At 38.1% G+C, this 13,518-nt stretch overlaps 1 protein-coding gene across 4 annotated transcripts in view; it reads left to right on the forward strand.

Moving 5' to 3' along the window:
- Positions 1-13,518, forward strand: part of LOC5571127 — a 74,297-nt gene that overhangs the window by 55,157 nt on the left and 5,622 nt on the right. For 2 of the 4 annotated variants that reach the window (XM_021853302.1, XM_021853301.1), the window contains exons 3-5: positions 2,225-2,752; positions 3,647-3,868; positions 10,497-10,721. In XM_021853302.1, the coding sequence (XP_021708994.1) occupies positions 2,225-2,752; positions 3,647-3,868; positions 10,497-10,721 (975 nt within the window). The remainder of the gene's footprint in view (positions 1-2,224; positions 2,753-3,646; positions 3,869-10,496; positions 10,722-13,518) is intronic. The other 2 variants (XM_021853303.1, XM_021853304.1) reach the window with 2 other exon arrangements.

Genomic DNA, 13,518 nt, shown 5'->3' on the forward strand with positions numbered 1-13,518 from the left:
GCATTTGAATCATGATTCCGAGCAATCAGCTACAAAAACCTAACGTGTGTGTTGCGTTACGGCAATCTGACTCATAATATCATGAGTCCAAATCATGGTGTATTTTCATAAAACGAAAACACGCTGGAATCATAATATCATGAGCCATAATCTTGTTTTTGGATTCTGATTTCTACCCGTGTAGGGTCAAATTTGATTGAAGTTTTCAATTTCAAAATTTCATTTCAACTCTTTCAACGAAGTTTCGTAAAATTTTATGGTCGATCGCTTAATTCCTCTAGCTTTTGGAACCGTGATCACCGATTCGAAAATTACGATAGTTCCGGTTTTATCGAGTAGAGTACTGGGGTAACCCTACTTGATTCAGCAATCACTTTAAATCGAAGTAAGTCGTTATTAAAGCTTATCATCTGGGGTCTCTGAAACCTAGCTTTCGACTAGGGTTACGGATATATTTTTAATACTGAAATACCGGTACAGAGTTGATCCCAGTACTGATTTTTTTGCAGTATTCTAAAACTATTGCACTTCGATCCAAATTAATAAGCGATGGGAAGGGTGATTATTTGTGAGGGAGGAAAAGATCTGAGAGTCACCTTTTGCGATCCATGGACAAGGAGGAAAAATAAGTCTATCGACAAAACTAGTTTTGCATTTTTATTTTCTTGAGGTGAGAAGTTTTTGGTAGACAATTAAAAACATACGTCAACATCCAGAATGTTGAACCATTCAAAAAATGTTTTTAGGAGTGGTGAAAAGAGAAAAAAAAAGTGTAATAAAATGATATCAAACAGGACTAATGCCGACACTTGTAATGACGAACCATACAAAGTTTGTCTGAAAATTATAAATAAGCAGCGCTGTCATGGAAAAATGTGTTATCATGAGCATGAAACGAGCTCACCAGTTGGTAACTCATCCTCGAATGAACACGAATATCTTTTCGCACTCGCACTACCCGAGCCGCGAAACTTATCGGCGTCCCAAATACGAATCCCCTTGCTAGGGCTTTCTGAAGCACTGCCCAGCAAAACGCACGATACGAGAAAAAAAACCAAACTCTCGGCGTCCCATAAACGAAACCTCTTGCATTTCCCTTTAAGTAGAAAAACTTCCGAGAAATTCCTCAAGATTAAACAAAATGCATAACATGTATTTCATAGATTCCCACAGGAACTCCGTTTTTATCAGAATTCTAAAACTACCACAAGAATCCCAGAATATCTATCGGCAACCCAGAGTTCTTACAGAAATTCAAAAATGCATCTCAAACGCAGAACGCTCCAAGGATCTCTGAATTCCAAAGGAAATCCCATACCTACTTCCGAATTGCAGGAATTTCCTTGAAAAAATCACAATTTCTATAAAAATCAAAGAATTCCTAGCATATTATTCCTACGAAAATCACGAAAATATTATAGTTTTGCCATAAATTTCACAAAAATTTCAAATTCTGTACCGGAATGCCAGATTTCTCTTCGGATTCTCAGAATTCTTGAAGAAAACTCGAAATACCTTTCTGAATCTCAGAATTCACATCGTTTTTCTATGATTTTCATCCAAACCTATTTTTTTACATTCAATTGCACAATCTTCAGTACTTCGAAAGCTAACTACCAGTATTTTGTAGTAAGTGATATCGTTATTTGTACAACTTGCTCTTTGTAGTCTCATGTAGCATTTATTATCGAAAATGTTGTAAACTAAATTTTACAGTTTTTTATTCATTGGTAAATCTATTGCCGTTTTTGAAAATATCAAAGCACGTCTAATTTTTAAGATATTGATTGTAGAAAATGTAAAATTAGACGATTTCAACCAACTTGCATGCAAGTTTGTCAGTTTGTATGGCATTCATTCGCTTAGTTTGCCACAGAATTCCAACTTCATGTGTATAACAAAACTTATGAACAAAGTTCACAATACTTTCGATGCTCAAAAGTTATGTTTTGATGGTTTCGAAAAGTATTGTTTTTTTGTATGGAGCTTGCAGTCATGTTCGAACAATAAATTTATTCTAAATTTAGTCGAGCAACTTCAACCAAATTATATCTGAAATGAAAGTTAATATATTATATATTATATATTGTCTCGTTGGTGGATTGAGACACGCAAAATGTAATTTTTGTCACGATGTGTTATTGACCATCATCATACATTGATGGATGATAACGACAAGATAGAATCATACTAATCAAGCCATATTTTATCCGACTTCTTGCAGCAAATCTCTCAGTCTATGGCAACTATCAGACGGCAAAAGCTTCATCCAAATGATCTACACCAGCGACGGTCAGCTCATGGATTGCGAATACATACGGCAGAAGAAGCTTGTCTTTTCATTTCTGAATCGCTTCTACGATGAGATTGACCAGGCTCGTTCCCGAAACTTCACATCGCCGCTGACGGTACCAAAGAAGCACCACTCGCTGGTCTCGGATCACGATTTCCGGGAGTTCATCGATAATGGCATCGTTACATCCGAAATGGAAGATCTCCAGTACAGCGTACAGGAATTCGCTAACGGACAGTCCTCCGCTGCGGACGCTCCGGATGCCTTCGGCCTCCGAAATCTCACCTACATTCAGCTCACGAGCGAAGATGAACTGCCGAAGGATCTCCACAAACAGCTAAACTACCGAAGACTGAAGCATCAGTGCGATCAGAGGCACGCTCAGATGCGAAATCTCGCCCATGGATTGCAGAGTAGTGATCCACAGGAGCAGCAGACTGCCGGCGAAACCTTGCAAAGGTAATTTGAATCCTTCCCTCTTGTTGCACCGGTTGTCTAACATGTTTGCCTTCCTCATCCTGATACTAACATTCCGTGTTATGTCATAAACTAAGCTATAGTCGGCATGATTGCACTCCGATCACATTCGCACATTACCATCTCTCTCGGCATACGCACGCACTCTTCGACCGCACACCTGTCTTGTTTGAATCTTACGCGAACAACGTGAAACTCGAATTTCATCGAGTTTCTCGTCTGCACTGTCCTAGCAGTCACTGTGGTCTGGTCATGCTGTTGAACTCTAACCTCTCTGCCAAAGGGACAGACGACCAGAGAGGCGATATGAGCAAAGCGGTGTTGTTGGGTGGCTCCATGCGTTCTATCTGCTGTACATGGAGGCAGCGAATAGGGAAGTTGTAAATATGTATCACTTCTGCCCGCGGTTGTCATGCGCACTAACGCAACACGACTGCGACGCTACAGCTGTGAGTATCGTGCGACATGACATGTAGAAGTAAGGTTGCATGATTTTCGCTAGGCTTGGTTTGCGCTTGTTCGCATATTTTGACTTTTTTTTGTGGTGGCTTAACGTTTTGAGATTCAATGAGAAGGGGGTGTCTGATAATCCTTATCATATTAGTTTCCATAAAGATAGCATTAATAGCGAATCATTCATTAGCTATGCGGCAATGGGTTGCACATTCTTTCACTACTGACCAGCATTACCTTCGGGCTATTCATTTGACTGATTGCGTATGATTTTTCTTCCTCTATCCCCCTCTGGTTATTTTGTTTTGTATGTAATTAATTTCCCCCCGTTGAGTTCGATTTCCGTTATCATTTATCGTTTCGTTTTCTGTTCTTTTCATTTTTTTGTTTTCTCTCTTTATATCCATTGATTCCACGGTAAAGGCATAAGCGCGCTATCGCCGATTGGTTCCTATCGCCAAACACCAAGTGGTGCGGCAAGGGACACTCAGCCGAACGTTACCATCAGCTGGGAGGCGCGTCCCGGGCGGACATGTGCTGCCGGCAGCATGACTACTGTAAATTGAATATTCCGGGTATGGCCACCAAGTGGGACCTGTTCAATTACCGTCCTTATACGATTAGCCACTGTAGCTGTGATCAAAGGTTAGTTTCACATCGGGAGGTGGGATTGGTAGATTTTAGTCTTGGGGGGATAATTCGAGAACCAAACAGATACAAGAGTTGGTACCAGTTTTTCTAGACAATACTATATACTTTTTCACAATTTCCTAATTAAGGCGATATTTTACACCGAACTTGGTCGAAACTAATTCGTGACACTTTCAAATTTCGAAAAAAAAATGTGAAATTCTGAGGTTCAATTCAATGATAACTTTTTGGGTATTTACAGTTGATGTAGCTAGTTCATCTACATCCCCATTGATTTGACTGAGACCTGATAAGAGGTTCAACATCTGCTTGAAACTAGAATTTTTCTAGCGTTAAGCAAATGTTTGTCATTCAGCCTTGTGATAGCCACATTAGGTACCGTGTACTCTAAACATAACTGTTCCATGGGGCATTTCACGCTTTAATATATAAGCTGTTTAAAAACAGCAATTATTGCACCAGATAATTCCGTTACAGATCTAGAGGTTCCAAGCATATTGACACCTTAAACAGTTCCCAAATGAAAGACACAAAAAATTGCGCTTCAATTCCTAATCATGTTTGATCAGAATCAATTTGGATGATGATCATCTGTCGATTAAAAACAGACGTTTATAATTCAATTTTAATTAAGTTTGAAAGAAATTTCTCATTTCATTCCAAATATGTATGTACAAGCAAAGTTTATCGTTATAAACGTTGAATTAAACGTTGACTGGAAGACTTATGTTCCTTCCTGAAACGTATAATAGATTATTCAATTGTCGCATTAAGAGTATTTATAGCTATGATAGTGATCAGTTCTGGAGAATCCACACGCAAATTTCAATTACTGATCAATGATTCACTACGCTTATTCAAATCAGAAATGTTATGAAAGTTTTGAAAGAACGATTTTTTTTTTTTCAGAAACATAGTTCATGTGTTTAGTAGCAGAAAAACAAACAATCACTTCACTGCTTTTGGAGAGCAAGCATATTGAAGTGGAAGATAATGTACCGAACGAACGAGACAACTTATCGATATTTTTTTTTCTTAGCTGAATTCAATGAGCGGCAATTTGGGCACAAAAAAATCATGCATGATATAAACTGTTGGAGTGATCAATTGATTTGATGTGAACTTAATTGAATTGAACATATGAAAAGACGAGCTTTGAACTTTTAACTCGAATTCAATTCCCTATGTATGGGTAATTTCAGTTGTCCCTATTATGTATATAATATATGTATAAAGCCATGCTGAAGATGTCTGGGTTCGATTCCCGGTCGGTCCAGCAGTTGTAGTTGAGACTTTAATTCCACGTAGTTTAGGAAATTTCTAAATAATTTCAAATTACAATCAAAGGTACCTTTCGCAGAACAGTAATGTTCACTATCAATTATGTTTCTTTTCGACGAAAGTTGTTTCTTAATATATCGTTGTCCCGAACGCCACTTACTCGAAAGTCCAGTTTCTTCAATAGGATCCTAAAATATTTAATGAAATCTTGTTTGTGTTTAGTAATACAGAAAAGCATGTTCTTGCTACTACTTTAGCAATTTTTCCGCTCAAATAGTCTATATCATACAGTCGCCTCTCCACATCTCGATATCGAAGGGACCATCGAGATAGGGAGAGATCGAGACAAAGAACATTAATAAAATGAACACTAGATTGAAAATCACTCCGTTACTAGGAAAATAATAAACAAACAAACTTCATTTCGAGTTTCCAAATTGTTCTGAATCACTTAAATCTGGTCTAGTTAACTTTGATAATGTTCATATCGACAAATGGAGAGAAAATTGGGAACTAAATATCAACAGGAACACCTCGAGATATGGATATATCGAAATAAGGAGGATATCGAGATATGGAGAGAGAAATGAAGGGACCGAAGCAATCATCGACATAGGGAGAGATATCGAGATGTAGAACATCGAGATGTGAAGAGTCGACTGTATATAAACTTTCATTTTAAAAATAATTCCAAATATACACCTTGACACCTTTGATCTTGTTTAAAACGCCAACAGGATTTTAGTTTTAACGCGGTGGTTGTTCCTATCTGACATTTCGAAAGAGACACGAAAAAACAAAATACACCTAAAATTTTAGTTTAAACTAAGGGGTGTGATAAAATCTCAAAACAGAAAAAAAAATGTTTTCAGGCTTAAACCAACGAATAACATTTAATAATCGAGTAAACATGTGTTTCTGGCCTAAGCGTTTGGCACCAAAATTGAAAAAGGGTTTTATGATACTCTTGTCCATTTTCCCTAAATGTTTTATGGCACTCATATGGATCATTAAAATAACCGAAACGGCCGCCATGAAATGCATAGATAGCGTCACCGTAGTCTTGTTTGTTTGACAGAACAGCAATGCTGTCACAATGTTAAATCCCATATACAGTGGTGCCGCTGTTTTGATGCGGTGAGTGCCGAATGAGTGACCATCAATGATCCATTATCGTGACGTGATTCAAATTACTGGACTCATTCAATCGAACCGGTAATCTGATATGCTCACTTATTTATTTACTAGGTATATACTGTCGTCGTTTTTTGCCTTCAAGTATTTAGTAAACAACTACTATGTTCCTTTTCTTTTAATTTCGCTACCATTAGTGCATGTTTTGAACTACAATTTTTGTTTCTGGAAAATTTGGGGAAGAATAGAACCCCATGACTTCAATTTTATCACAAACCCCTTTTTTCATCATTACCGCACCACTCGTTCTGAATTCCGAGGTTGCCATCAGGAAACTGAAAAAAAACTGAGTAAGATAAGTAACAATGAATAGGTGAACAATAGTATTTAGCCTATGAAATGAACAATTTTCTAAATCATACAAAAAATACAAACATTGTTTTTTACAACTAAGTACAGTCAACTTTTTCATACTCGATATTGAAGGGACCATCGAGTAAGAGAGATATCGAGATACAGAACACACATTTTTCAATTTTTAAACTTATCATTATATTTACGAAACACATTCAAAATAGTAATTTGAACGTAAAAACTAGTATGTGACGATTTCTGAACTGTCTGCAAAATTGAAATTTTGATCACCCTAAAATGTGTTGTAAATTTTCGTCTTACTGTCAGTATAGTTGAAATATTCAAATTTTAGAAATTTATAAATATTTGAAACTTTTCGTGAAAATATCGTGTCTGATAGGTAAACTTGCATAGGAAACCGAAACAGATATCATCGAGTTATAACTTCAACTATTTCAACTATATTGATAGTAAAACTAAAGTTGACAACACATTTAGTTTAAAACACATCTCTATGGAGAGTTATCCACTTACAGAATTGAAGTGACCATTCCATCGAGTTGGGGAAAATATCGAGATATAGAATATCGAGTAAGGGCGAGTTGACTGTAACAAGTTTTCGAAGAAGTATCATTTCGAGTGATAAAATCTGGCGGCCGTCTTGGATTTTGCCGCCATTTTGATTTCAAGCAGTTGAATGAGTTATCATTCATCAAGTCTAATTTATGTAAGTCATGACTACGTTTCGGTCTCATATCACAATCGAGTGAGATCCTATAAGTCATCAGATAACAAACAAGTTTTTAGAAGCCTTTTATGGCTTAAAAACGTTGTGGTAACGTTAGAGCCCGATGCAAAAATGAAGGGTCAAAATAAAGTCCAGTAATCAAAATCCAACCGACGTTCAATATTTGAAGCATAAAAATACAGGGTGCTCTATCTTTTACGTCGGTGTTTGAAAATTGAATAACTTGGTAGGAATTTAATCAATGTCTATATTTTAGATATTTTTATTTAATCTGACCCTTTGTAGTATAGGGGGATTAGGGGCATAATGAACACACAGGGCGAAATGGAGACCCCCTAGTTCTTTGAGAATATGCATATTTAATTAAAAATTCGCTGTACACTGTATGAAATCTGTATTATAAATGAATTATTTGACGATATTAAAGTTTATATTCTGCTTAAATTATCCTTTGAAATTAGGATTTAAGTTTTTTCCAGTTCCAAACTGGAATATATGCAAGAACCTATTTCTTGAGCAAAGTAACGAACTAAAAGAAGTTTTCCCTTCCTGTTGGGTTTGAGGAGGAGACCTTTTACATATAAAAATGGTTGGCACTCATTAATAAAATTGTATTTACTAAATTCCATGCAAGTGTTCATTTTGTCCCAATACCTTTTACTAGCATTGTAGTGACTCAATTTTCTATCTCGGTTTTTATGACATTCGATGAGATTTTTGTCAGCATGAATGAATGCAGCACATCGTACTAACCAAGGATAACTGGATGATACATATTGTCGTTTAATGGTCAAAAAACTAAGTATTTGCTTGATTTGTCCATTATTATTATCCATTCCTAACCCCCTATCCGGACTATTTCATGAGAACAATATCAATCAGTGGCGGCCTTTATTGGCCACAGCAAATTGAGCCCCTTTTGATGATTTTTTCATTACTTTTTCGAGCTTCTAGAAGGGTTTTGCGATGGTTTCTGCACAAGAGTTTCTTGACCTTATCAATGGTTCAAGACAAAGAGAGGAGACAACTCATTGACAGTTGGCATGTTTTCTAGTCTTTTTGACTTTTTTCCTCTATTCTTTTGTGTGAGCACAACGGTCAGATGAACTTATTTTGGTCAAAATCATATTCACTTCTTGTTGTTTACCAAGAAAAAGGATATAATTTAAAAAATAATCAATAACAATTGCCAACACACAACTATATTTAGGTATTCAACTTTTTAAAAAGTGTAACCATCGAAAAACTCCTAGAATTCAAAGGGCCCTATTTTAAAAGTCGAGTCGATCAAAATGACTCGACTGGAGTCACCGTCGACCAAACAATTCGCTCGACACGACTCTGCCACTCGAGTTTTTCGACAGTTGTCACTCTATGTGACTCTATAGAGTGACAACTGTCGGATAATTCGAGTAACAGAGTCGCGTCGAGCGAAATTTTTGGTCGACAGTGACTCCAGTCGTTGATTTGCACGGCGAGTCACTTCACTCGAGTCGAGAATTGTCACCTCGCTAGGGCTGGTTCATATATTTCATAACGCTTAAATTGGCCATTTTGGACACCCACCGTACCCCTAGTGACGCTTTTTGTATGGATACTCTACAATTTTTGTATGAGCCATAACAACGTTAGGACACCCACCCACCCCCTAAAGCGTTATAATATTTGTGAATGGGCCCCTATACGACACCGACAATTGTCACCTCACGCCACTATTAGAATTAACCCATTCATATACGAATCATTTTTTCGTAGAACTGGTCGGTGTTCAGAGAGACTGGACCAAGTGTTTTTATGGTTTGCAGAAAACGTATCCCAGGTATTCGAAATTTCAAGATTTTTGCATTATTCGCTGTAATAATAGAACTTACCTATTTCATGATACATGTATATCAAAATAGCATCGAAAAAAAAAGAATGATAGAGTTCTTAACGTATCTTTAGAGCTCCAAAAAATCATTTAGTCCGGTCTGTCTGAACACCGAACAACTGCTTTAGAAAAATTGGGGATAATTCTTAGACACTATTCTGCAATATCCTCAAAGAAGCTTTTGAGACATTAAGTTATAAGCAGTTTCAAAACTTCTTGAATTACAGTTAGTGACAAAAGTCAGTAACCAAATGCTATTTTTCTACACAGCTTCTGGTAGTCCAAGTTATCTGAAATTTGAACTACAAGTAACCTAGAGATTTGTGTACACGGAGCTTATTGAATTTTAGCCGATTTCCAAAGAGTTCTAGAGGGTTGTTCAAGACAAAAGTACTTTTGTCTGCAGAGACTAACCAACTCAGGGCTGAAAGTGTCTATAATAAAGCAAAAAAAAAACTTTTGTCTTTAAACAACCCTCTGCAACTTTTTGGAAAGAAACTATAATTTAATGAGCTCAATACACACAGAATTTCAGGTGATTCGTAGTTCATCATCCAAATTTCAGCTAATTCAGACTACTGGATGTTGAGATACAGAAACTTGGACATTTTGTATGGAAAAACAGCATATGGTTACTAACATTTGTCGCTGACTGTATAGTTATACTATCGCATTAATATCTGGGAAGAAGCCATCAGGATGCTAATTTATTTGCGGTCCAATACGGTCCAAGATTTTTATGGACTTGAAATTCTCTTGACTTCCCACAAAAGCATTGCAAAACTGATCTTTGAACACTAAGCAGAGTAGTAGAAGTAGAAAATGTATACTTCAAGAGGTTCGCTTAACAATAATTGATTGATAATTACATATTGTTTCGGTTTCCACTAATCGAGGATGTTCCATCGTCACCCACTCAGCTACGCATAAGGTAAGCTATCCACGTTGTGGTGTGCGGAGTGTGTTGCGGCGAGCGGCTGGAGAGAAAGGGATGGCATTGAATTTATAATCGGAACCAGAAAAGATTTATGTAAACGCCGATAGCCTTAGGTTTTGTTAGAACACGGCTTCTTTTTTCTTTTGTTCGTTTTACCTGTTCTTGTCGTTGTCCTTCCCGGTAGTGTGTTGTAAATCCTTCGCTTTATCCTCTAACGCTAACCCGAGAGTGGAAAATGCATCACCAAAAAAACAAATGCTTTCCGTTTTGTGCCTACCTTACGCCTGAACCTGACCAGGCACCGCCGGGATCTGTCCAACATGCTCCGGGTTCCCGGGACCAAGTGGTGCGGGAAAGGTTGGAGCGCGCGGAACTACGTCGAGATGGGCGGACTATCGAAGGCGGACCGCTGCTGCCGACAGCACGACCTGTCCTGCCCGTTTTGGATCCTGGGCTTCGAAACGAAGTACGGCGTGTTCAACTGGCGGGTGAACACGCTGATGCACTGCAGCTGCGACGAGAGGTAACAACACGTTTTGATTGATTTTTACAGGTTTTTTGATCCCTTTAGGGCTGAATGCAGCAAAGGGCGCGTGTTCAGCAACCGGGGCAGATTTTTGAGCGCCATCAATCAAATCATTCGCAGCTTCTGATTCGAATGAAGGGTCATTAGGAATCAATTATTTGATCGATATCGATCCTAAGGAGGTTTGCTCCGACACTATCTCTGGTCTGGTCATAAATTGTAACATTGAGTGGCAGATCTCTTTTGTAAGTCGTGTTGAGCGATCGACCAATGTTGAATATTTCGATTAGGCTTAGCTCAACTTACAAATTAAACCTTTTAAGCCGTGGATGAAACTTCCTTCAAATTATGTATTAGAGCACGTTACATAATTATATGCTTTTGAAACAATTACTTACCATCTTCTACGTGATCCCTAATCTTGGCCCAGTTTAGCATTTATCAATAAATCATAGGATTGCATATTCAAATGACAAGCCAATTCTACGCTCAACGTTCAGAGAAACTGACTTTTATTCAAACATTTGTGAGCAGACGATCACGCTATAATGGACAGCACTCGAAAAAAGGCGCCACACAACAGAAGGGAGGTTAATTCTAGGATAACACAGAATCAAAAGCATTGATTTCGATCTTTTGACTGCTTCCTGTAGTAAAGCCCGGTCGTAACGTACAGACGGCAATAGGAATCAATGTTGGTCAAGAGAAGCACCTCCTAAATAAATAACGTTCATCAACAGAAAGGAAAACGAAATGCCTCTGTAGCTATGCGTGAGCATGGGCGCTTCCAGTACTTCGGTACAGGGGGACCGATAAGATGATTCATATACGCATTTCTACAGATCTTTGAATAGTACTCGATATTGGGCACAAAACATCGGAATGCGAAAATGACGAAAATGTTTTATTAATTATATCGAGGAAATTAGGCACGGCCCCATTGGCCTTTTCTCAGATCCATCAGTGCTCAAATCATAAGAAGCTAGCTTTGCATAGTGGCCGCACTTCATGTAAATGGTGGTCAATATTACAAATTTCACTCAAATCGTTCAACAATATTAATTAATTGACAAATCATGATTTTCAAGGCAATTTTATTATTCATTCATTTTTTATTTTATTTTTTATTTTGGCGAGCTTTGAGCCACTGTCCGTCGGGATTCCGACGGTGGTCATCGGTTTATGCTATACCCGGTATCGAAATCGATTGTTCCGAGAGCATTGCCACCATACGCCGAAAAGGCGACGAAGCATGAGAAATCAAAGAAGCTCACACAAAGGACGTGTAGCTGCTACAAGGATCCATTTAACACACTCGTACGTGGACCCTCTCGAAGCCCAAGCCGGCTCAGAGGTGATAATTTACGTTATTATATTTACACGTTCTCCTCTGTTCGGGTTTTTGGAGGTAGGCTTCCTGGAATCGGCATCTTTCAGTTGTTAGCTCTTATGCTTGCCAGCCATACCACAGAAGCGGATTAGTGACGCTATCCTGCATGCCTCTTGAATTCTGGCAGCAGCTCGTTGCAGCTTTTCCCCTCCAAGTCGTTATTTTTCCGGCAAAAGGCGGTCTGGTCTCGCAAAGATGTTCGTCACATCCTTTTGATGCTCATTAATTGGCGCTCGCCTTCTGATGTGCGTACTTCACTCCAATAACCTGTAACTAATTGACCACAATCCGACATTAATTGTCCCGAGAGAGGCATATGCACGCGTTCATTCGTGCTCGGTGGAATGAGTTGCAAATGCGTGGCAATCCCACGCTATTTAGCACACATCCGAAAAAAAAAAATACGTTACAATAACGAAAACCAATCAAAACCGACCATCATTGCGATTATGATTCTTTCAAGTTGGAATCTCTCACCATGGCCTTTCGACTGGAATAACGAGATAACCGACGACGACGACAACGAAACAGGTTGAAAATTATCCCTCACCTCGCATTGCCCCGAGATATTAAACGTAAAACAACAGGGAAACTCATCGCTTTCGTCTGATTACCGGCCATAAATAATCGTAAAAGAGCGTGCTCGTAAAGCTGCGTGTGATATACCTTGTCCGAGTTCAGGACAGAGATTTCGAGCTCCGTCATATTTGATGGTCCTCGCTTTTTTCGGAGATTATTACAAATGAAAAGCGACAACGAATGACGAAAGAACAAGAATCACGTAAAAGAATGCAACGTCATCAATTGCTTTTTTCAACCCAAGTCAAGCGTGTAACCACATGGTAGCAATTACACGGTTACGCTTCAGAACCAGTGTGGATTGAACTCGAACCAGACGTATCAAATTGTTGTGCAATTGATCTGATCACCACACGCTATTACCAAAAGAGGTTATTATGCAACTTTCATGAACCACAGATTTTCTTTACAGGAAATTGCTATTGATCATCAGTAAAAAGCTAGTGAAAACCACAATTTATTCAACCAAAGATTTTATGTAGAATCGGCTTTTGAAGAGAATAGAGAATATTTCATCTGTTTTGTAGTTTTGGATTCTAATGCAAAAATGTGAACGTTAATGATGATGATGATAATGACGATAATCATACTGATACTGATACTCTTCTTCAGTGATTGGTGCATCCCAATCGAAATTACTGATGATGACTTTAGAAGAAAATCATCACAATCGTTTTACTGATAAGCATTCATTTGAATTTTCAAAGCTTTGGCAACATAATCTCACATTTGATCGCCAACAGGTTTAGGGATGATTGTTGTGTAATAAGTCTTTGATGAAACATACAGCGATAATCAACATTTTTTGTCAGTTACAAAATTGTG

The sequence above is a fragment of the Aedes aegypti genome, chromosome 3 (genome assembly GCF_002204515.2).
Source record: "Aedes aegypti strain LVP_AGWG chromosome 3, AaegL5.0 Primary Assembly, whole genome shotgun sequence".
In the NCBI taxonomy this organism is placed as follows: Eukaryota; Metazoa; Arthropoda; class Insecta; order Diptera; family Culicidae; genus Aedes; species Aedes aegypti.